Genomic DNA, 26,240 nt, shown 5'->3' with positions numbered 1-26,240 from the left:
ATTTTCATGAAGACAGAGAGGCTTTAAGACCTAGCGGTTTTGGAGAACTACTACTAAATAATTGTGCTTAAAGCATGCATATACCTTGAGATGGTATTTCACTTTAATCGAGCAAGAAGAGGTATTTCACAGCCTAGGAAGAAATTCAATTTATTGGCAATTGAATAAAAAACACAAACTCTATAAAAATAATAAAAAAAAACTATTGCTCTGTTCTAGATAACCATTTTTCATAAAGGAAAAATCGTTATCGTAGTAAACAAATTTCACATTATTGAAGGTTCTGGAACAGACCAATAGTTTGTTTTTTTATTTTGATCGAATGTGAAATACAATTTTATTTTGGAATAAATGGTGGCAACACCGTTCACGATTTGTGTTTGCCTCACCGAAAAGGGGTTTTGTTGTTGGCCTCTTTTGTTTTGCTTTGGAAAAGTGTATCGATTTTATGGCATCCAAAAGATTACAGCAAATGAACGATGAGTCCAGTAACTGACTGAAAAATGTCTGCAACTAAACCATAAACAAGTTTCTTGTTTGTGTTCATGTAGATTTAAGTTTTGGGCAATGATGGGGTTTTTTGCGGTACACTGAAAGAAATTAGAGTAGGAATAACATTATATAATAATTGAATAAATTCTATAAGAGCACCTTCCATCTTATCTATACTAATTTATATTTTTAGAATTTTAATTAAATTATTTAACTTCAATTTTTTTCTGAGTGTAACATTTCCTATACCCATCACCATTGCAATGAATTGTGAACTCTTTTTGGGAAATAGGGTTTTGGGGGCATGGGTATGCCTAAGATGCCTAACAAGACGAAATGGTTTAGAACAGATGTGAGCGTGACGAGGTGGTAAATCTCTACATTTACTCACTACTCACTCAATGTCTTGTCCATGAAGTGTCATTATGTGGCCATGGTCATGGGCCGAAAATAGTCCGACCAAAAGACGAATGAATGGTGATGAGTTTTCAGCATCAAAGCTTCTTTTCATACAATAAACAAATTGGGCCTAAATGTTTACTATCTCTCTCCAAGCACAAGGCAACATGAATTCTTGCTGGAAGATAGTAACACCAACCACCAACAATAACAACAAACCAATTTAGTAGTTGCTTTATATTTAGTTAGGAGAATGTACCCCATGTACGTGTATGTAGGCAGGGTGTGTATGTGTGTTGCGTTTATTCGAAAGACAGTTTTCTATTGAATGGCTATTTAAGGTTTTTGGGCATTGTCCATTGTTAAACTTTGTAATGTATATATTGCTGTTGTTGTTGTAGTTGTTTTTGTCGATTTCTGTTAGATGATTGTATTGTTTGTCATACCCTTTCTCTAGAATTTTATAGCAGAAGGTTGCACATCGACACACACGCACATATCATGGCATTCAACAACAAATACTCTTAAATTCAGGGCCAATTTGCCTGTTTGTTGTTTTCTGGGTAACATTAGAGTGGTTAAGAAATTTTGAAATTACGAATATATTTAATTGGGGTTTTAGTTAATAGGTCATAAGAAATGAAATTAAATTGAAAACCAATAGTGCATGAAATATTCATGTTTTACCAATGCCAAACAAATATATTTTATTGATATATTTTTTGAAACAGAAGATCATTAGTAACCGTCGGAAGAAGGTTTTTTTTTAATTATGAAACCAAAGCACTTTTTTCGTCGTAAGGTCCGTTAGTAAAGCTCCCCAAACCACTGAGCATTCCAAATCAAAATTGCATGTCTTACTAGCCCCACCATTTATTTTTGTCCCAGAAAATGATCTCAAATACCCAAACTTTTCTCAATTTTCAATGTACCACCCTAATATCAACAGATATGTGTCGTATCTCTCTTTATAAGCCAATGTTTGCCTTAGTTCTGTATTATCGAGTGTATAACGATGAGTAAGTGAGGCCATGTTGATATTGCAAACGGAAAACAAAAGTAACAGAAACATTGACACAGTGCCTGCCAATGTTGTTTTATTTACTTAGGATCCTAAGCTGTGTCATCTTCTATCTGTGTGTGGCTGTGTGTTTGTGACAATTATATACTTGGATTTCATCTACAAGGCCTATACAACTAGTTAAGGACTCTTTACGGTTTCGAGTGTGTTTCAGTGCTCTTGATTTATTTTCTAACCATATTGCCAATATAATTGTTAGAATTTCTCAAGAAAACAATTTAAAATTGCAATTTGAAATTTATGATTTAATCGTAAACAAATCGATGAAATTTAAAATTGAAAAAAAAAATGAAAAACAAATCTTGAAATAATAATACCAAATATTGAATTGGGCCTCAATTAAAGTTAAATTAATTAAACAACCGATTAAGTGGTGAAATTGTAATCTAAGGCTATGGATCGAAACCCTGACAAGATAATATTATAGGGCTACTTACTTTTGGCAAGGAGGAGCAGGCAACCAAGAAAAATATGTATCATACTTTTCTTAATCGGGTTTTATGATTACAATCTCTTTTCATTTATTGTACATAGTTTTAATATCTAAATAATCGTGAGGTATTAAATATCCTTATTTTTTGGTGACATACCATTGGATCGTATACGTATTGATGTAATGTATACGATATTACCCTCTTTATAATTTATTATATTGCATAGTAATAATTAATTTATTTATATATTTTTTCTTCTCTTTCTAGGTAAGTCAGTCTAAATATAAAGCATGAAAGAATTAGTAAGTAATATTAGTATAAAAACCAGGGTCAATTTTAATATATAGATATTAATCAATGAACACTGCATTAATTTCTTGCCGAGAAATATTGGAAATTTGAAATACATTTCCAGTATGATATTTGGATTCGAAACTATAATCTACTTAAAGAATCAAATAATGAAAAACGAATCAAGCCGGTCAAAGTACATTATTAGAATACCAATTTATTTCAATATTATTAACTGATTACTTCATGAGCTACCAATATTAATGTTTCCATAAAAACCAGGACCAATGTTTTCATGAAAACAACAACTTCACCTTTCACATTTAGGTAGATTATTGACATCAATGTTTCTCGTTTACTTTTCCCCAAATGTCCTTGCCATTAACTTTGACAAGTTTTGATCATTAGATGTCACCTCAAAGCTTTATTTAATTATTACAACTTAAAAAAAGAGCATTGTTACCATTGACTTCACACCGAAACAATACAATATCTAACAAGAGCAACAACAACAACACCAACATTGTATTGTAGTTCAATGACATTGTCGCAAATAGACGAACAAAGCTATCAAAAGAATCACAAAAACTGAACAAACAATGAAATTTAATTAACAAAATTCTAATTTAGAGAACAGCATCGAACAACACCCGCTGTGGCAAAAGTCAGCAAAAGAAAACATCTCAACAACAATAACAAAAAAATATAAATACGATGTCAGAGAAGAAAAGTAGTCATAGCATCAACATAGGCTGCAATAACACTCGCACACACACACACACAGACACAACGACAACACAAACACGAAGCATGGGGGAAAATTAATATCCTGTTGTGTTGAAATTTAAATAACTTCGACTGTGGCTGAGTCTGAGATGAGATGTAACTCACACAAAGACCAAGGGTTCTGTTGACAAAGGACCTTTTAAGGATTTTAATAAACATTTTTATTAGATTTGACTTTATTAAGCCTTTAATAAAGTTAAACCTCAGCCACACTCATTCCACCAACACCAACACCACCACCACAACCAATCGGGTCCTTTATATTTTAACTTTTCTATAAATTATGACACTCGAAAGGTACACGAAGGAAGGAAGGTTGGCAAAGTAGCAGGCAGACAGACTGATGATGATGCTTTGGTAGAAGACGATGACGATGAGGAGAAAGACTTCATTTGCACGTTTGGTTCTAAATTGATAAATTTATATGGACCTATTAAATATTTATGCATACAAATCACATTGACAAACACTTTAGCATGGAAGCAGGCAAACAATTCTTTGTCATACAATAAACACCTCTTCAGTGAAGCTCTATACACGTACATACACATTTAAACACAGAAACGCACTAATACTTATCACACTGCATATTGGAAAGTTGATTTCAAAATTTTGAATATGAAAAGAACTATAGACAGAATATGAAGCATGAGAATGATGAAGAATGTGTGTGTTTTACATTATACCTATTTTCATTTTTTTTCAGTTTTTCTACCGTTTTTTCTTTTTTTGTATGCCTGTGTATGGCCATGAGTTTGTAAAGGATATCCTTTAGTCGGTAATATTTTGTTTTTGTTTGCCAGTCAGAAGAAAAATTTTCATAATCGCTTTTCATGAATCTCTATTAACATCCGCCATCAGTTGTTTCATGTTGACGCTAGCGAGCCATGTCACACATCCTGTCATCCTTTATCAAATTCTAACACAACGATACACTCGAGGAAAATGTTCATCAATTTTGTCAAATGTTCATCAATGTTGTCAAAATCAGTGTATATATAGAAGTTCTCAGTAAATAATCTGAATTTCATGAGTGGTAAAATTGGCGTGAAATTGTTTGTAATCATCAGGACATAAGTGAATCAGGTGTATACCTTTGAAGTTTTCATTTCTCTGATCCTTTAGAATTTACTTCATATAGAAAAAATAAATTACTTCAGGATTTTTATATAGAATGCTTTTTAAAAGGTCGAGTTAATATAGAAGAGATTTTTTAATAATTGAGTTCCTCACTTTATTAGTAGAAAAACTATTTACCTAAGTTTCAAAAAAATTATTTTATAGGAAATAGAATTTTTTATATAAAAGTTTTCCTCGTGTCCTGGGCGTTTTTGACAAAAAAAATTATCATAAGTTCATTACTTTGAAAAGTTTTTCTATAAATTATTCTGATGATTATATTTTAATAAAGGCCCGAAGATTCCTTACTTTTTCTGAGTGTACATTTTGTTTGTATTTTGCCTTGAGCGTTACTCTTCTCTACTAAAGCTGTGTTGGCCAAAGCTAAAGGGACGACATTGAGAAAAGGATTAACATTTCAAGTTGAGACAAAAAAAAAATTGAAACAAGTAGTAGGGGTGATGGCATAGAAGATGAATGAATCGATGGTTCGATGCCTGGTCTATACCGGAAATGTTAAATATTGCTTAGACAAACATGTTGACATGTTGTCAATGTGTGTTTAGTATATTTTTCATTCATAGAAACCCACACACACACCCACTCACATATATGAAAGAAACCCAAGTGATGAGTGAGTGTGTGTGTTTGTGTTTGCTTTTTACAGTGTTACATTTATAGCACCGACTAAGAATAGGCACTGAAGTAGATGGTGGTTGGCTGGTTGGTGGATGGGTGGGTGAGTGAGTGGTAAGAGATTGTGATTGAGGCAAAAAATGTTTTATGATATTGAAAAACATTGTGTTTTTCTTTTCGATTTATTTTTTAATACGTCCATCATTTATCCTCCATACTTCATTCGTACTTGATGTCAGACATGATGTCTATAACATCAATAAATATACAATATGTTATGTGTTTTTGAGTGCTTCTATAGAAAAACAACAACAACCAGAACAGCAACGACGACAGCAACAACAAAGCAGGAATTGAAGTACTATGTATGACAAAATGATAAATAGTCTTGGCTAAAATGTAATGACAACAAGGAAATGACTTTCGATAATATGAAGGACAGACACATTGCTTTGTGTGTAAGTAGTAGTAGGAGATTGAGAGATAGATGGTAGGTGGGAGGAGGCCAAGAATTGAAAGCAATTATATTGAAGTTGTTTTTGCTGTGTTTTACTTCCTATCAAATGCCACACCACCAGACTGCTGTCATACAGACTTTAATCTGTGTGCAATTCAGCCATCGTGTCAACCCAAAAACGAAGTCCAATAAAGGAATCAATGGTTGAATGTAACCATAACTTTTTCCGGATGGGATAAAGTCAATCGGCATGGAGTATAAGTGGGTGAGTGTGTGTGTGGGTAGTGCGGTAGGGACTTTTTGCCTTTACAAAGTGTCAGCTATCCAGACAGTCATCCACCAAGTCAAGAATAGATTAAATGGCGTTGCTTTTTCGCAGACATGTCCTTGGTCCCTTTTTTGTCATTGTCTTTAAAGGGGGATATAATTTGACAGCATGATTGACACAATGAATAGATCTAAATCAAATTCGGGTACAATGTTTTGGTGCTGAGCGTTGAAGAAGTATGTTGTGGTGTCCATCTTGATTGGACTTTTTTTGTGTTTGATTTGTGTGAGACATGTATTATGGGATTTATTTGTGAAAATATTTAAATATGGGAAAAGTGCGAATGAACACAGAAATCAAGTGTCATATGATAAAGAAGAAAATATTAAATTTTCGTTTGAGGTTCATACATATTTTTATGAAATCCTTAATGTTTTATTATAAATTGGAAATATAAAAAAATTATTAAGTCCTGTTTTTTTTCATTCACAATCCAATATAATTTAAAAATATCGGATGTTAAAATATTTTTTATATGAAGTTTAACCCAGAGATGGGCTTCTCCATATATAGAGGTTTTATTGTGGTATACAAAATAAATTTTCGATTTTAAGACACATTCGTTAAATTTTTGGTATTGTTTTGGTTTAAGCATCTCAAATGTCAAACACTTAAAGCTTCAGATGTGACAAATTATCTCTTATTTCGGCAAATCCCTATAGAAAAACTAGCGATATTCGATCTATATAAGACCTGTAGGAGGCCTATCTAAAAATATATATGGCATATTTTATATCTATAGATATTTTTTATATAGAACAAAATATCTGCTATATAATACCTATAAGACATACTGAATTCTCTCTTCGATTTCCTATAAAAAAACTGGTTTTAATATTTAATAGAAACGAAATTTAATCGATCCAAACGATTTCAACACTTCGTTTCTGGCTGGTTTTAAATCACTACCATTTTCATCAAAAACTCCACTCAATGTCACACCACAAGGGGTCATTTAAATTTATTTTCGCTGAGGTTTTCACACAAAAACAAAAAAGAGAAAAACTAGAAACGACAACAAACGAACAAAGGAATTATTTAGCTTAGGGAATACTACAACTACTGCTGGCCATTCAGTCTAATACCCACATAAGCCAATGAACGAAACTTAACTCTTTTACACTCTGCCCTGCCAATGGATATAAAACTATAAAATCGTTTAATGGCTGTGCAAAAACTCTTAGGAATTTTATAGTAAACTTTTGTTAAATTTCATAGAAAAAGCACAATGAAATAAAAATCTCTCTTAGTCCGTTTTTGTAAAAGCCACAATAATACCCGAATGTCACAAATCTAAGCTTGCGTCTCTTAGCCATATACGAAGGGGAGCTACACCGATTGCGATGGGTATTGTTGGTGAAGTTTCGAATGTGTTACAAAACCGTAATATAACAGGGATCAGCTTGGTTATCTGAAATACCTAAAGAGCTTAAACTAGCAGTTTAATGGAAAGCATTGTCTCTCAAAATTTAGAACGTGTTAGTTAATTGCATTGTCGTTTTTTGTAGAGCTCTTTTTTTTCGGCTACGTTGTTGTTATATTAGTTATAGGTATGTTTATCTGCGCCTTTATATTAACCCCCATCACAGACCTGATACCCTATTGGATGTTTTTATCTTTTTTGCTATAGGTAGTCGCAATGCACACAACGTACTCACAAACCCACACACATATATATGGAGAGGGGTATGAGAAAAATATCCTCTCCAAAGTCTTTCTATATCCCTCCACATCAAATAACACACACACTCACACAAAAACGAACACACGTACAGCCACACTTTTACAATTTGACTTTGAACCAAACGCAGCTCAGCTCAACAGTGAGTGACCGGGGATTTTGTTTTGTTTCGCTCAATATCACCAAACGACAATGAAATGACATCAAACCGCCACTGCTACGACTACACCAACGGTCAGTGATGCTATTCCACTTGAATCCTTTTTGTCACTTGGCCGTTTGGGGAGTTTTGGTCAGCCAACGAGCCAGCCAGCCAGCATCAGTGACATTCAGTCCCACACACCGCACTGCACCGCACAGACACGGACATATAACACCCCAGCTATACCCAGTTGGCCATTGAAATGCGGGTGTGGGATTGGCAAGAGAGATCCCTGTAATGCGGCTTAATAAACGGTGTGTCCTTCTGTATGGCAATGAGCGGAGATGCAAAACAGTAACTTTGTTGTTGTTGTGTTCTTCCTTTTTTGTTTGGGCCAACGTTTCATCATCATTGGACGAATCGAAGTCGGTTTGGCCGTATACGAATGAAGTGGTTACCATTAAGTACAGATCTCTGGTGTTATTAAAGCGACAATGGCCATTCTTTTCGTCATTTTAAATCCCCATGTCTGAGCTGAAGAGCTGCGTTTAATTTTTTTTCTTTTTTTTGGCAACAAGAGAACTTTTGGGTCTTTATTGTCGGTGTTTTTTAGTTGTTGATTTAAATAAAATGTTTTGTACCAAGAGAGAGAGACATTGTTGGTTGTTTGGTTCTGAGTTTTAAAACAACTTTGTTTTCTGACCATTGTTTGTAATTGTCAACATTTTTTGCATTGCCTCGCCATACCCTGGCTACAGAGGATTTATTATTCGGTATTTTTGTGGGATCTTTTGTTGGCTGGAGTTGTTGTTGTTGTTGAGGTAAAAAAAGTTTGCTGGTGCTATAGGTCCCCATTTATTTATGGCTGAACTCCAATGTGGTTTTAAGCAGGGAGCGTATGAGTGCTATTTAATTAAATAATAACACTCATACGTCACTGAGATTGTGTGGCATTACACAGGCCCAGCAGTAGTTTGTGGGGTGCATGGTGTTACAAACTTTGGCAATAAAACATAACAATGTTAAACTGTATTGTAAAGTTTAGGCCGAATGTGTGGATGTTGTTGTATTTTTTTTTGTTTGTTAGTAGAACACAAGTTTGGTTAACTAAAGAATGTGACATTGTTGGGTTTAGATAAGAAGTTGGTAAAATATGTGTGTCATGACACTAGGGAGAGAAATAGCAAAAACAAGTAAATAACAAATTATGTTATGCATTTGAAGTCACTAGTTTCTGGGATTATGAAGAATACAAACGGTCTTCAGAAAGATCAATTTATTAAAAGAATTAATAGATCTACAACTATTAATCAGGTTAGATAATTAGTTCTGAAGTTGTTGAAGTCTGAAGTCGTTCTGAAGTTGTTGGGTAACTCTGCAACGCTCTGTAACTCTTTTTTATTTATTTCTTTTTTATTTATTCCAAATACACTTTGGGACCGGTCATGTTTACAAATTAATATTGAAACATCTCATAGAGTCTTAATGTAAAAGTATGACATGGCTCCCTTCGTCTTGAGAATATATTTACATATTGACAGAGGAAGGACATTCCAGGTTTCTAAAAGTCGCCAACGAATCGAACAAAAAAAGTATAGGTTTGTACTTCAGATTGGCAGAAAGGAGAATGTATGCATGCCATTCACGTGGTCTATGAGCTCATGTTACTCGGCCATTGAATGTTTATCAATGCGATAGGGCACTTTTAATATTATACATTCCTTATGCCATCTATCAAAACGGAGTTTTCCTGCCCCCCTCTTTGTTTCATAAACACTTTTTATTACTCCCATTAAAAAAGCTTAACTTTATAATCGACTGATAAAATGATTAAAAATTAAACAAAAAATCGTTACTTTTTACAAATGCCCATTACATTACATCAGAGACATTGCATTCTTTTGGGGATTTCCATCTAATAGCAATAAAATCATGTGTTTTATAGTCTCTCTCTCTCTCTCAAACGTCGAATATAAAAAAGGAGACTCATAAAAACTACACTACAATGGACATTCAAAAGATTAGAAATAATGGCAACAGATAGCCGATCTCTCTATGTAGGGAAAATTACTATATCCAACATTCCAGTCCAGTAACCGTAGACAAAAAAAAAAAAATCAGGCTTTAATATTATTGTGTTTCGTATTTAAGCCTCATGGAATTTTATGTTTAGTATTATTCTGTTTTTCTTGTTGCTGGATTTGTTGTTGTGTCTGCCAGAACAGAATTGTCAAATATGTGTTCTTTTTGTTCAGCTTTCATTTCATTCACAGTTAACACTAAATAAATGTCTAGAGTGAAACTACAACAGTGTCTACGACCATGTCTAAAAGCATTGTACCAAGACAAATTGTACTGCTATGTTGGATTTTTTTTTTTTTTTTTTTTTTTGATTGAGGTTGGTATGGCCATTTTGGTAATTACATAGTTGAAATTTTATTTGGCAAAAAGGGCTAAAAATATTCGATTGTAAGATATGTTACAAATATGCACTTCATTTTTAGAACCAATAGTAGTTTTACAAATTCCTACTAACATACTAGAGATGGCAAATCGATATTATTTGTATCTAATTGATTTGAGGCATTTTTAATATACTCGTTAAGCATCGATACACTTAAACGAAATGAAAAACTAAAATCAAAGAATCTTCGACATTACTGATACTTCGGCATCAAACTGCGTTTCCTTTAATAAATCACTGTGATTTCTACTCATTTTGCCCATTTTCCTTTAGTAAACCATCCTCGTTCTTTTTCCAAGAAAAAAAAACTCACATAAATCTATGCAATTTGTATGTATGTGTGGTATGAATTTGTGTTTGTGTGAAGCATATCGCAATAGTGTCGTCTATGGGAATAATAACACCGACATTATGCCGGAGGATAACTTAAATATAAAAATACAATGAAACGTTGATAAATTAAACAGATTTATTACTTAGCTCTGATATTTTGTGCCAGCCCTTATTGTTTGCCTGACTGTTTGTTGTTGTTATTACTTGAGACAATCCCATTGTGGTAAGCTGTGTTGTGTGTGTGTTTGTTAGTGACGCCCTCTGCTACTATTCGGCAAACTCAGACAAACAGACTGATACAGCAATATAACTACTACAACAAACCGTAAAAGGATGTCTGATCCACATACAACCTCACTGACTGCCTGTCTGACGGAATGGCTGATTGCCTGACTGTCATTTTGGTCTGGTTAGATGTCACCTTGCATGTCCTTTGCTAGAACGTTTTGACATTTGGTATGGGTATAAATCTTGGTGAACTATTCGTCTCCACTTGAATCCCTCCCCCAATGGGGAGCCGCGTGGCTTGAATTATTTTTCATATATTCACGTTTCGAATTTTTGATTTTGCTTTCCTTCGTTTGTTTGTCTAACGAATTTGTATGTGTTCCATCCTCGTCGTACCATTTCCACTAACAACACATTCAGCATGTTGTTACTCTGTCTTTCAGTCAGCCAGTCATTCATTCATTCGCTCATGCCCTCTTCTATTTGCATTACATTTTCATAGATATTTAACAATTTATTCTTTCTTTGCGCCATTACCATTTGTTTCGCATTCATTGGCGTGTGTTAGCCTCTCCTGTTTTTATGTTCGACGGTTATAAAATTGTCATTGGCGGTGGGATGGCTTATCATTGTGTTTAGTTTTTCGTTGTATTTATTTTTACAGTTTTTATTTATTGTTTTGTTTCTCTAATTTAGAAAGGGGGAATGTCATATAGATACGAGGATAGGTTGAAATAGGTTTTCCCAAAGAAAAAAAGTTATAGAAAGACATAGAAAATTTCTTTAAGAACAAATCCTTTATACCTTACCCATGGAAACGTTTCTGAAAAAAAATAGAAGAGTTGTTGTGAAACAATGTTGTCAGAAGGAAAAATCCTCAGGCTTTTCCAAATAATTTTATAAGGAAACATTTTCGGAAATTGCCAGAAGTTCTATAGAATATGTAAATTAAATTTTCCGTTTGATGTATATGCATATTTTCTACATAAAATTCCTAATAGATATGTTGTATAAAAAAAGCTTTTCTGAAGGCTACTTTTCCCTAAAGAAAATTTAATGCACACCTCTTGCTCGTAGAAATTACATGAAGAAGAATATATTTTCAATATAGAAAATGTCTTGCTATTATCAATATAGAAAATGTCTTGCTAACCAAATTGTTTAACCGCGAACGAAATTTTGATGACCAAAAATTTTACAGCTGTATTGTTTCTAACATTTTATATGGTAAAAAATGTGAAAATCAATATTTTCTATTTCAAGTCCTTAGGTAATTTGACAATTTTTGGATAATTTTATTTTTTCATAGCACATTTAAAATAAAAGTAATTTTAATCGCCCACATGCCCACATAGATACGACAAACGGAATTAATCAATTTAGAAACCCCTAATTATTCCATTGCAATTTCCGTTTTTTTTTTCGAAAAAACAATTGATTTCCTTCCTACCGGTTCATTTAGCAGGATATTGTGAAAAATTGTCAGTTTTCTTTTACAACAAATTTAAAAATTTCACATTGAACCGGAAACAAAGCACCTTTGATTGCTTCTCTCGCTCTCTCTCTCTCTCTCTTCGATTTTCACACACAATAACATGTCACGTAACTTCCGCTGCTGCCATCGTTCACTCTGTGCTGTGTAGAGGCATTTCGAGCATTTAATCCGCCGTTTGTCTTTTTTTCAAGTTGATTCTACCGCCTCTTAGCCTGCCTTCGTTTACATTATTTATTTCTTTGTTTGTGTATTTGTGTATATATGTATGTATGTGAATATACCATTTATAAAACAATTGTGTGAATGTTTATTTGTTTGTTTGTGTTATTAATCTTTTGATGTCACATTTTTCATAATCAGTCGTGTTGAAAATAATACTTATGTTTTTGGCCGTTTTGTTGTTGTTCAATTCAGTTTTTTTCTACACAAAATATATTTTATGATCCCACACCTCGTTGCTGTTGTTGTTGTTCATTTACCATTTATTATTTCAATTGGGATTTCTAAAATCAAGACAAATGTATTTCGAAAAACAAAACGAAACCCCCGAAAAGAAAAACTTTCTTTCGCCCGAAATGTGATAAGAATTTAAGTTTTGGGCTTTGTATTTGTTGTTACTACAAGCAATTGTACGTTTATTGATGATGATTACAACGAATGGCTTGTAATTAATGACATTGTTAACAACAACAACCATCTACCCTAAATTTCAAAATTTTCTCAACAACTGGGGAGTTTTGTTTTACCGGAGGAGTGAGTCGCTGCCGTTTGTCAATTTTCGAGGCCTATCAAATGCCAAACACGTAGTCTTTAATTAAAGTCACCACACCATGAAATCGAATCTTAAATGAGTCATAGTTAGTAACGGAAATGTCATCCAAAAAATTACACAAGCCACAGAAAATCTCATATTAATTTAGTTGTTTGAAAACAACAAGCTGGAGAGATAATTTGTAGTAAAATAAAAATGGAAGGAAGGAAATACTTTTTTCCACAGTGTTGAGGTCGGTCAGTTAGAACACTTAAATATTGATGTCTTTGAAAATATAAGTAGCATGTTCAGAAGTAAATTAACTTTTCTAAAGAAATACAAAGTTTGGGTTCCTTTTTAACAAACCTTCTAGGATCACATTTAGAATGCATATAATGGCCGAGATACTGTAATCCTGTAGCCAATTTTTGACTCCTTCTTAAAACTGTCGCTTTTTTTAAATCAATTGAAAGATTTCCACTGCCTGTTTTTTTTTTCTAACAGGAGTATAAAAAATTTCTTAACTAAAATTTACCATTAGAACATACTTTTTACTAAATAATTCGACATTGCAACGTATTTACTGCACACCGTTTAAAGGCGGGATGGCTGGATAGCCCTGTATCCTCCCCTAGGTTCACTTACAGTTTTCAAAACGTACTGGCAAAAGTTGTTTGGTTTCAGCTTCTATTGCCTTTTAACTGTTTTCTTTTTATATTTGTAATTTGTGGCCCCTATGTTCTTATTTTTATTTGTACCAGTGTAAATATAAGAACTTATTTCTCCCGGATATTTGTTGGCCATTACAATATACTGTTTTTTTTTTAATTTTCTACTTATAAATTGACTTGATTTCAATAACAATTTTTTTTTTTCAATTCATACTTTTTTCCATAGAACGACTTGGTTGTTATGGTAAATAATTCCTTTTTGTGTGGCATAAACACTCACTGACATGAAGTTATCATAAAGATTTGTTGTTCTTGCCCTCGTCAATGGTGCTGTGTTCGCCGATTTTATTATTCCTGTCGCATAGATGTTAAATTTTCATAAAAATACAAGAACAACAACGAGGCACAATTATTTTCATTTTGTTTTTTGTATTGCAATTGTAATACTGATGGCGATGACTTGATGAAGAATAGGAAAGAAAATGGGGGAAAGGACATGTTTTGGATTGGTGATTGTGATTATTATTATGATTTTTCAGTACAACTGCTTCAATGACATTGCCTGGGCATCATATTAGCATCCTGGCAACCTTACATCTGCAAACTTGTGTCCCCCACCACTTTTTTTCTTATATTTTCTTTTTTCAAAGTTTAGCATTTATTTGTTTTTTTTTATTGAACTTTTTTGTTGTTTCACTCCTGCATGAGTATTTTCGAATTTTCTTTTTTGTTTTATTTGATTATTTTATTTCATTTCATAGAAAACAATTCGTATGCAAAGTGAATAATAAGCGAATATATAATCACAAATCATGAGTTGTCTTCTTCCTCGGGTTTTTTGTTTTTATCTTAACGAATGGCAGAGGACAAAGAAAACTCAAACACAAACAACAACAACAGCAACGAGAATGAGAAAGAAAGAAACCATTGCTGCCACATCAAATCAACACTAATAAAGTCTAACAATGAGAAGCGTTGAATGCAAATTGGTAAGCAAAGTTGACCAAAAAACGCGAGTAGCCAGCCAAAGTCCAAGATGTAAAACCCGGCAAGGAGTTTTTAGACAATAAAACATGACTGTCACGTCCTGTGCTCTATATTCGTCTTTGGGGGGTCTGTAGTTACATGTCTAATAGATCTGCTTATATTTTTGCTCCTTTTCGTTTTGGAAGACCTGCCAGCCCCAAAGATTGTTGTAAGAAAAAAAGTGCTTCTTTATGCTGTCTTGATTAAAAACTTCTAAAACAAGGCGAAAGAAAAAAACTGAAAAACAAAAAAGTCCTCCAACCAAACTGCTGAAGCATACTTCAAATGCTAAGGAAACTAAAAGCGAAAATTCAGCTAAAAACTTGAAAAAGTTGTTGAATATTTTTACATTTTTTCTTTTGCTGCTGTTGACTTTACTTTGCCTAAGTGGAACAGCTTTACTCGAAAAAAATATACGGAAAAAATCGCAAGAGTTTGATGGAATGCTGAAGCAATACTTGAAAATTATTCCAAATGCATTGTAGTGGTTACTAAAGTAAACTTTGTTGTGATGCTTAAAAGATCATTGAATCAAGATAGAAGAGGAGGAAGAAGAAGACAAATCATAGTAGAAATTTTGAAAGATAAAGACATATTTTAAATGTTCAATTAAATGAAAAACTATGAGCTAAAATTGGTAAGGCAATTTATGTTATTACCCCAAAGTTATGATTTCTATTTAAAACAATACTCGGGTTTATGGATATGCGGGTTTATGGTTTTTATCCCCTCTACGAAACGAATTCTAATCCATGTTAAAACTTAAGAAAACAATATCATATTGTGGGGAGGACATCTGAATGACACCAGCTCAGAAATCCTAAATTCTCATAGGATTTTGAACATTCCCATAATTATTGTATTAGTTCCAAAGGGATTTTGAGATTTCTTCCTTATTATATGGAATCACTCCATATATGCTATTTAATTTAGTCATCAGATTCTATCTACAAATAATAATATCTATCTATAAGGACATAAAAACAGAATTGGACAAGTTCTTAAAACTGGCTTGACAATGGTGCTGTTTCTATATAAGTGCCAATTTATACATAAACGGCACCATTGTCAATCCAGTTTTGTGCAATTGTCCAATTCTGTTCTTATGTCCTCTCCCCAAAAAAGACTGTGATTCAGTTCTGTGGGAGCGATTGCAGTGGCATCTATAATAATATTGTGGTATTGACCATTATATTGGAACTCAAGATACACAACGCCTCTATAATAAAACTCAAAACGCAAAACTCTTAATCATTAATTGCGATGATTGATAATAATTCGTCATTATTTTCTGTCCTGTGGAAAAAATCTGGATCGTCTCGAACTAAGTTCAACGACAATAGTCTCAAATTTATCAATTTTGATCACAACATGACGACAAACCAACCACATGTCCAAGCAAAAATCTGCAATAAGTTTACGTTCTGAATAGTCGATCCCAGCTTAAGTCAACTTGGATCAGCTCCCCCTAAAGCAAAAATAATCGAAAATCAATTCAATACTTTCCTTCATACTAAAATTTTCCATTTTCTTTTTTAAATCATTCCACAACAATAACACCCTATACAGCAAAGTAGTTGGGTGTGGGTATCACCAGAACCTATAAAAGTGTGAATAAAAAACACCCGATGTCATATTATCTTCATCTTGTGTTGAAGTTTTGTTGATTTTGTTTTTCTTCACTGATGATTTTCGTTTTCTAGTTTTGTTGTTTTCTTGTTCTTCTTGACAGTCGGGCCGTGTAATGCCTGTCCCCCAAAAAAGAATAGATCTAAACACGGCGCAGGAAAAAAAAACTTTAGCATTTTGAAAATGTGTTTTCGCAAAACTTGGGCTGCTGCTACTGCGGGCTCTGTAATAAAGGCGGTAACGTGAATTACAAATTCAGCACAATGTCCCTTTTGTGTTCCATATAAAACTGATTTGTACAGAACAGTAAGGACAACAAAAATTATGTTGGCTGGATGGTTGGTTGTAGCCTGAGTAGAACAAAAAAAAAAAACATGCAAAAACTGAAAGACTTATTTCTATGAATGGTGGCGGCAGCAGCATGGCTCGATGTTTACAAGTGTGTGTGTGCGTTGTTTTTTTTTAGAAAGCAAACACTAAAAAAATACCACAAAAATAAATTAAGGACAATGAAGTCCATCATGAAAGAATGAAACAGGCGGGTAAATGTACCAAACTCATTGTTATGAAATGTGTTTGTGTGTCACCCTGTATTTGGCAAAGTGAAAACAGTGCTATGTCCAACAATTGCTGTTTTACTTGATGGGTTTTGGGGGGTGGTGGAAAAGAAGAGAAAATCAACATTTTCGTCATAGTTTCCTCCTTCTTCTCGACACTTCATTTCCACCTCCTGGCGATAGTCATTCATTTCGTGTACTCATCATCATCAGTAGCAGCAGCATCAGCGTCATAGGCAACATCAGTGTCAGCTATAACCAACCGTTTTATTTTTTTTCCTTTTTTCTCTTTGCATAATGGCCAGAGGGTTCGTTGTCGTTTGTCGAAGGGCGTTTATTCCGTTTTCTGACTGTATGTCTGTTTTTGAGGGCGTAGTAGTGACATAAACGTTAAAGAGATTCAACCAGCCCCGCAAAGTGGGCTACAAGAAAACAAGCAGCGGCTCAGTTGGCGGCTGAAAATGAGTTTTGTTGACGCTGTGCTTTAATGCCGAAATCAAACAATTCAAACTGAAGATCCAAAGAAATTACAATCAGCCCAAAGTCCTCCTCGTTGTCAGCATCAATGGCCAGCCCGACCGCCTTGCTGTCGTCGAGCCGGTCCTTTGTGATAGGAGCCAGCGTGCTGTGTATTGCCAATGTTGGAGGTCTTGTCAAATAATAATTTAAAATTTTATAACACTATTTGAGGAGCTGGATCTTTAGATACTTTAGTCTGTTTTTTCGTTTCTTTTTTTATTTATTTATTTTTTTTTTGTTCACCTGCCTGTTGACTTTTGCCATTGTTCATATGTTTGCTTAGCATTAGGGGGTTTTTATTGGATTTTTTTTACAAATATTGATACTTGTTTTGCTGAGTGTGTGTAATTTATATGTGTTTAATACCTGTTATTTACGTAGCTCATATGGTGGGATTTCGCTTCGTTTAAGTATTTGTCTTTTATATTTACACATTGTTAAGAATTTACGCAATAAATCAAAAATTTGATGATGTGTTGTAATGGGCAAATACGAAATTTCACGATGGTTTAATGTTCTGGTCAAGAGCTGTATTGATGCTGTATTGCAAGTGATAATAGTTTAAAATTTTCGCTAACTGTTAGTCAGTTTTTCTAGACCAAAATTAGTATTTGACTAATTAAAATTGTATACGGAGGAGGATCCTATGGAACTTGGATGAAATATTTTTTTATGTAGTAATTTGTTACAGAAGCTCACGGTTTTTTCACAGTAAAGGCAACATTAGGCTTTATTTATTTATTTATTTTTGTCTCAAAAAATGGAAGTCCAAAATGTAATTGTATGAATGGAGCCAACTATCTGATAATTTTTGCGTGTTATTTATCAATACTTTGTTTTCTTTTGTCAAATTTCCCTATAGTAATCTATATTAAATGATAAATTCTTAATTGCTCTTTTTTCAGGTGGTGGCTCTGTTGACATGTCCAAAGATCAATGTAATAAAACTGTCGATATCTTCGAAGATGTTAGTTCACCCGAAGTGAATCACATAAATGTGGGCCGGCCACTTACATGCTGGTATCGATTTCGAACGTTAAAAGGTGCCCCAAGAGACTTCGTTTTACGGCTGCGTTTTAAGAAATTTAAAGTTGGAACTCTGCTAAATGCTACACACTGTGAAGGAGGCTATTTACAGGTAAGCTAAATGAATTATCTCGAAAATGTACATAATTTGAAATATAAACACACCCACACATTTAAGAATGAACTAACATGATACATAGCATACATCTATGCATGTAAGTGCGTGTGTGTTTAGCCCAGGCGTATGTCTTTAGACAACAAATCTAATTTGTTAATGTCCATACATTTGTATCCGGTCGAATGAAAGACTAGCATTTTCAGGCTCAGGAGAATTGTGATTTATGGTAGACAAGCATTAACACACTCATATGTACGTACAGACGAGCGTGCGGATCCACACACACACGTACGCACACAACCATCAGACTATGTATTCACTTATAGCCAGGCACTCAAAGGACTAAGATATCAAATTAAATTTATTGCTTAATATAACCTCAACTGACTTACTGACATGCATAAGCATATGCCTCTCCTTCGTCGCCAAGTATGATTGCCATGAATGGACGGACCATTGGACCATATATCCTAATACATGCCGTGTCACACACTTTGGTATTTTCCTACTGGAAAATCTTGACAAAATAAAAGATTTTTCATCTCTAGATAGCCAAAATATTTTATGGCCAAGACGACTATCACAAATACGGGCATATGGACGTCATACTAATCAGTAGCAAAAGTCTAAATTATTTTCCCCCGAAAATATACACACGTACTCAATGTTTGTAGAATATTTCTATTTGTGCAATGTGTCAAATTCTATGAAATTCAAGATGTCTATGTGTGTGTGCTTGCGTGTGTATATTGTGAGAAGTGAGTTTGTACGTAGTGCAAGTGAAGAAGTTTGGTATGAAGAAAATAGTGAAATAGTTAATATAAGTATAACTTACTCAGGGTGTAATTGAGGACACTAGTGCGTATACTTTACGTCGTTATTTATACGTCAATTTCTTAATTTAATATTGACCTCAAATCTTTTTTTCTTTTTTTGTGAAGTCAGTTAAATAAATGTGTTATTTTGACATTAATAAATAAGATTTATATTTTAATTTTATTTATATTTTATACATATCTATACGGCTTACATTCAAGATATTCGATTTAGCTCGGCCAAACAGTGTTTAAATCTACTAACTACGAAGTTAAGTTGTAAAAAATTGTCAGACTCACCTCGTTTTCATATATAGAAATCCTATACACATAATATGCAATACAAACAACATCATATATTCGTTTCTCTCTCTCTTTCTCTCCCTCTGTCTCTCTATCGAGTTGAACGTTGCTTTTTGGCTACACTTTCAGCATAAATGATGACATATGGGAATAATCATCCTCTAGTTGACATCTTCATATTTATTTGCTTTAGTTCTACCCACCAAAACCACTTTGTATAAATAATATCGCCCTGCCTCATACGTCTAGCTGCTCTCACATACATTGAAATATATTTACAATAACAAATCGCCAAAAAAAGAAACAGGCAATAGAATTGAAAGTTTCATGGGAAGAGAAGAAAAATATTTGTATGTTCTATTTTTGATGTTTCCTTTGAATTCAATCGTGTGATGAATTTCAATTTTTAATAAACAATTGATGTTGTTGTTTTCAATTTTGTTCTTCCATATTTTCAATTTCTGGTGTTTTTTTATTTGTTCTATTTTTTTCAGATTGTCGATGGCAATGCCAAAACGGATGTGTCAAATCGTCGAGAACCGGGTATGTTCTGTGGTGAAGCTGAACAACCGCAAACATTTATCAGTGAAACGAGTTATGTGAAGGTTATGTTTCATACCGATAATTTTACTGATCAGGTAAGTTTGTCAATTTTAGTCATAAATAATTAATTTATTAAATTATTATTAAATGTATGGAATTAAAAATAATTAATAAATAACAACGAGGACGTTCGTACGTGTAACTATTGGTGTTAAGCATACACCACTAAAATGTGTTTAATAATCTAAACAGAATAAATTGCCATAGTTTGGACAGAGTGCGGCTCGAATGTAACCAAATGTACAAAATATCAATACTATCACATTTTTTGACTTATATCAGCCTAATATCTAGAAAATCTTACTTGAAATAGAAGATTTCGGCCCGATTTCTGTTCGAATTTTGAACATAGGTCATACATAAAAATTTAAACAGACGAATAAATGAAATTCTGAACAGGCCTACATAAAATATCACTACCACTATATTAAAAAAACGTATATTATATTATTATATTTGGATTGAAATCTACCGGATATCTAAAGAATTTCTTAATCGGAATAATAGTTCTATCCATGTACATAGTTCCAACAGGAAAATTTAAAACATAAAACAATTTTTTATGCTAAAATGTAAATTCTTCCTACCTTTTAATTAATTTGTGATAAAAAAATTAAAATTTCCACCACCTACGTATTACTGATGTCATTAAGTATACGCCCCAACTATCACTGTTCCATGTTGGATACTATTTGGAACATTGTTGTTTTTACTGTCGTCTCATTTGCAATTTTGTTTTACACATCCTTTTACCACTATTGAACTATCTTATCAGCTTTACATGTCAGTGAATACATTCGTTTCTAAATGAAAGCATTTCAAATGTCAAATGCTGTTCCCAATGCTGAACATGAATTATTTTCCAAAATTTCCGTTATCACCAAATGCAGTAAAGATTCAAATTTCCGTTTTCTCATTTTTCACTCGATAAAATAAAAGCCGTTTTTGTTGTGTTTGCTGATTTCGTGTTTCACTTTTTTCGCTGTTTTGCCTCAAGGGCTTTCGTTCAATCGTTGTCTGTCAATTCATTAAATGCCTTTGAATGACATGCTGGTTGGCTCGACTGGCTGACTGCTGCTGCTGCTCTGGCGGTGGTGGAGGTAGTGGTGGTCGAATGTCAGCTCTTAGGAAGCCTATTCGTTTACATAACGATGAATGAATTGATTCCATGATATCATAACGACTATTTGCCGTGTGCCGTTTCGCTCATTTCATTTGCAAATTTCCCCCCAAACTCCGCGCGCCCACTTTTCATCAGTGATTGCTAACAGACAACAACAACAGCGATGACTGCATATCGATGGCTCAAACGAAACGGCAAAAGTGAATCATTCGAGCAAGGCGGAAATTAACAGCGAAATATCCATAATACAAACTCATAAATATCCAGCCTTGCCGTGTATTAAGTCGTATAACAAACTGTCAACACAGAGAATTGTTATAATACACTTGACACAGACAGACACAGGCACGCATGCATGCAACTGTGTGCGGAGGCAACAATGTAAGGGAACCCCAATTACACGCACGCACACTGACAGACGGACGACACACACTGACGTTGCATGCGTCAATGTTCATAAATGCCAGAATAACTGGCACGCACAGTAGTAGTGGCCCATCGATGCAGGTCTATGCTGGTGGATACGAGCATGTCCTTACTGCATTAAATGTCAACTAAATAGGATGTTCATAATATTAAAAGTACATGTGTTCACGTATACTTTCAAAGCAAAACATCGGTGTCTGTCCGGACAAGTGTCGGTGCGTCAATGTGCGTCCGTTTGCGCTCATTGCTGTGTCCCTTAATGGAAGGAAGACCAGTTTTAAAGCGTAAATATGAGTGAATGTATCAAATATTGACACACAAGCACGCACGCACACACATACTTATACACCTATGGATGGATGGCAGTGTGTGTGTCTGTGTCACATGTTTTGCAAATGTGCCAAGGCAAATACAAGTGTAAAACTACGCATATATACAAAACGCAGAACATGTTGTGTGTGTGTTTGTGTGTGCAAAAATGACCATAACGCCTGGACATGCTATCTGTTTACCTGAATATTTTGTGAATCCGTTTGGCTATGTGACACATGTCATTAGTGATGCGTATGTCAGTCTCTCATGCACCGTATTATTATTATCATTATACTGTTGACGAATAACAACGACAGCAACAACTATGACATGCTCTTAAATAACATTATTACAAATTAGGAACGACGAAAGAAATGAAAATGTTGTCAATGATATTTTGTATAAAATTTCCAGTGACATTTCATTTTGGGGAAAATGTTGCGAATTTTATGTATTTCAAACATCTGTATTTAGAGAATTTAATAGTCCTAAGATTAATATTTATGGTGAATGCTTTGGAAATAGAAATTGACACATCTTTATGAGAGATGAGATTCCTTCAAAGGCCATAATTAGTCTAAACAATTACTCTTATTTGTAAAGGGCTTGAATATAGAAAAGAAAAATATGTATGAATAATTATGGAGAAATGTGTCCACAACTGTCTATAGAAATTATAAAAAACTGCCTTTAATGGAGCCAAAACATTTATGTAAGTGCCACTTTTTAAAGCATAAACATATGTTGAGTAAGCTTCAAATTTGTCGCATTTAATCTGGTTTGTAATTTCTTTAAAGCATATACAGAGATGGCCTGTTAGAAACAGTAAATGACATACATTTCCGACGTATAATACATACGTCAGAAACGTCGGAAACCTACCCAAATCCATTAGGTTTTTGACAAAATAGCTATTTCCATTAATCAATTTGGAAATTACGCATGCTTTACTCAAATCCATATAAAATTCCAAAGTTTTCTTCTCAAAAAAAAAATTAGAAATTTTTATCAGTACTTGTAAGGAATAATCAGATATATGTAAAAATAATATATATTCTTGGAACTAACGTTATATGGTGATAATATTGAAATAAATGACGTTTACTACATTTATTACATTTTATACAGGTATATGACTTTTTTGACGTTTACACCTTTTTGACAGTCGAAAACCTAAAAATTCGTCACACGGACCATCCCTGAGCATATGTAATTCCCATATTTCAAAAAATCAAATGACTACATATACGGTCAAAAACATACATAAATCAAAAAACGTTCACCTCTTTAATTTTCATTAGATTTTAAGTCCTTTCAACTAGAAACAAATCGGTACAATCTATTGTTGCATTACAATGCATCCGACCACCTACTTAAATATTTTTCAAATACGTGTGCGTGTGTATGTGTTTGTACGTGAGCTTGTGTTTGCTTACACTGAATGTTTATTAAAGTGTGGTTATGTTTGGTAAATATCTACCTTTCAGTTTTGTAAAGTGTGAAAAAAGTGGGCATTTTATGACACCATTTAAAGTTTGAAAACCATAACCTAATTTGTTGCATTATTAATTGAATTGTCTGTCATTTATGCAAATTATATTATATAATATTTATATTTTCATTTATGCAAGGACGTTGTCAGTCAGTCCACTACCCAAACATTCTACTTTCGACCACAAAAACTCAGTAGAAAAGCAACAACAACAGCAACGAGAAGAAAAAAACGACAGCCTATGAGAATTCATTTAAATAATGAATCATTATAGAATGTAAATGGATGGTAAATATGTGTGATATACATATACATACACATATACAGGATGCAATTTAATATAAGCTGATGCAATTTAATATAAGCTGACGCACACACACACATGCACATGCATACAACACAGACACAAAAACGAAATGAGCCATCATATTTATGGATATTTTATGTACCACAAACGACAACAACAACGACAACGACGACGACTACTACTTATGTCTGAACGATGGCTGATATATCCTGTTATATACATTGATATTTATAGGCGGATATGAAGAGGGAAACGATATTTTACAATGAAATTCTAGCGACACACAGGAAACATTTCAACGTAATTTTTCCTCTGAACATGAAAATATTATTAAACATTTTTTGTGTGCTTTATGAGCTGTGGCAGATACAAAATTTGTTCTCTTTTTTCCTGTCGTTTTGCACGATTTTATGTGTTTCCAAAAACGACGACCTGATTGCTGTAAATTATATGTTTGTAATAATTTATGAAAGTAGCAAATATGTATAAATTACCATACATAGAGATAAATAATTGACAAATTTATTTAGGTAATAAATTTGATATGTTGAAGGGAGTGAGGAAGACAATTCGAAATAAATTTCGTTTAGAAATATTTTAGTTAAATTGTGGAAATTTACGATGCTCATATATTCAATTTAATAAAGTACATTTCTCAATACGTATAATTAATGTTGTTGAAATGAAATCATATCCCTATTATAATGTAATGATTAACGTGTATCTTTCTACAAACCAAATATCAAGAATTTGAGTATCAGTATCGTTTAACCTTCTGGCAATGATGAGTAATTCTCAAGTACTTATCAACATTAATTATGATTAAAGTACTTCAGTATAAAAATATAAATAATTTATATAAATTATACATCTGTTAAGACGATTATTTCTTCGAAACATTAAGTATTGATGCTTATTTTATGTTTATTTCATGTTCAATAACTCAATTAACAACCTATATACGTACGTATACGTGCTGTTGTTAATTATACAAATATACAAAGTATACAAATCTTTCACAGTGAGTTTATAAGTGAGGATTATAATTCAAGTCATAATTCCGTCGTATAGGTCGCAAAAATCACTCACAAACATTTTATATTTATTATTTCCAACACTGCCACCAACTACTTTGTTCTTAAGCTACAGTTTATCGAAACTTTCCAGATGAAGACGATGAAGAACAACAAACTTTTCTTGAGTTAATTTTATTTTTTTCCTCTCCCTTCTGTGCCCTGATTGTTCGAAGATTATTTGCACAACAAAGTTAATATAAATCCAATTATTCCATAAAACCATATCTATTGAATACTAATGAAGATATGTTCTTATATTCGATGACAATACTTGGCGGACTTTTCCAATATTTGAACAAAGGCGACAAAAGAAAATGAAGAATAAATTGTTGATACATAATCCATAACATGATAATCTCTTCGTTTGTTTGCCGTCTTGTCGGTCTGTTCTCTGATTCCCTGTACGTTGTTGTTGTTGTTGTTGTTCGACAAATCTTTGTTTTTATAAATCCTTTTTGTGCTACACACTTGGCAAACTTTTCAGCTACCATTATGATGATCTGTCGCAGACATGATGGGCTGATGGCGGGTGGGTTTTACATTAAGACAGACGCACAAAAATAGTTTGTAAATAAAAACAAAACAATAGTTGCAACCTAAGGAAAAGTTGTTGTCTGTAGGTTTCGTTTAGATTTTATGCATTCATTCACTCATTCCCTGACTCATTCCGTCATTTGACATATTCTATACATTAAAGTTTGTAACTCTTCCGCTATCGTAATATAATGCAAACAGGCAGCCAAAGAGAAAAGCAGCAGAAACAGCAGCCGGCAAGCTGGAGTCAGATATATTTCCCATCCATATAGCCTTCAACGACTCCGTCGTTGTGTCGTTGGTAGTTTTTCTTCAGACCACCTTTAATAAAGTCATAAATATTTATGAAAAACTTTAGTTCTACGCTTTTTTGCCTTCCCTTGCTTTGTTTTTAAGTTCCATTCTATTTCCAAGCAAGCCAAAGAATGAAGAGTCTATACACTCACTTTTTGTTATGTTTGCCAATGCAAGTGGCAACTGTACAGACACATAATACACTCGACAAAACTTTTCAATTCAATTATGAGGTTAATCAGCTTAAAAATGTTCTCTAACACTTTTTTATGGCATATGTGTGGATGCCACA

At 33.4% G+C, this 26,240-nt stretch overlaps 1 protein-coding gene across 1 annotated transcript in view; it reads left to right on the top strand.

Annotated features, from left to right (window-relative positions):
- The window catches only part of LOC133329473 (uncharacterized), a 135,325-nt gene that overhangs the window by 80,279 nt on the left and 28,806 nt on the right, over nucleotides 1-26,240 (top strand). Inside the window, exons 2-3 of the mRNA XM_061537947.1 lie at nucleotides 18,425-18,657; nucleotides 20,276-20,419. Coding sequence (XP_061393931.1) covers nucleotides 18,425-18,657; nucleotides 20,276-20,419 — 377 coding nt within the window. The remainder of the gene's footprint in view (nucleotides 1-18,424; nucleotides 18,658-20,275; nucleotides 20,420-26,240) is intronic.

Source organism: Musca vetustissima, unplaced genomic scaffold (genome assembly GCF_032173495.1).
Source record: "Musca vetustissima isolate MV318-11 ecotype Yass unplaced genomic scaffold, APGP_CSIRO_Mvet_v1 utg6568, whole genome shotgun sequence".
NCBI classification, from domain to species: Eukaryota; Metazoa; Arthropoda; class Insecta; order Diptera; family Muscidae; genus Musca; species Musca vetustissima.
The sequence above is the reverse complement of the archived record's forward strand: the minus strand, read 5'-3'. Positions and strand labels throughout refer to the sequence as shown.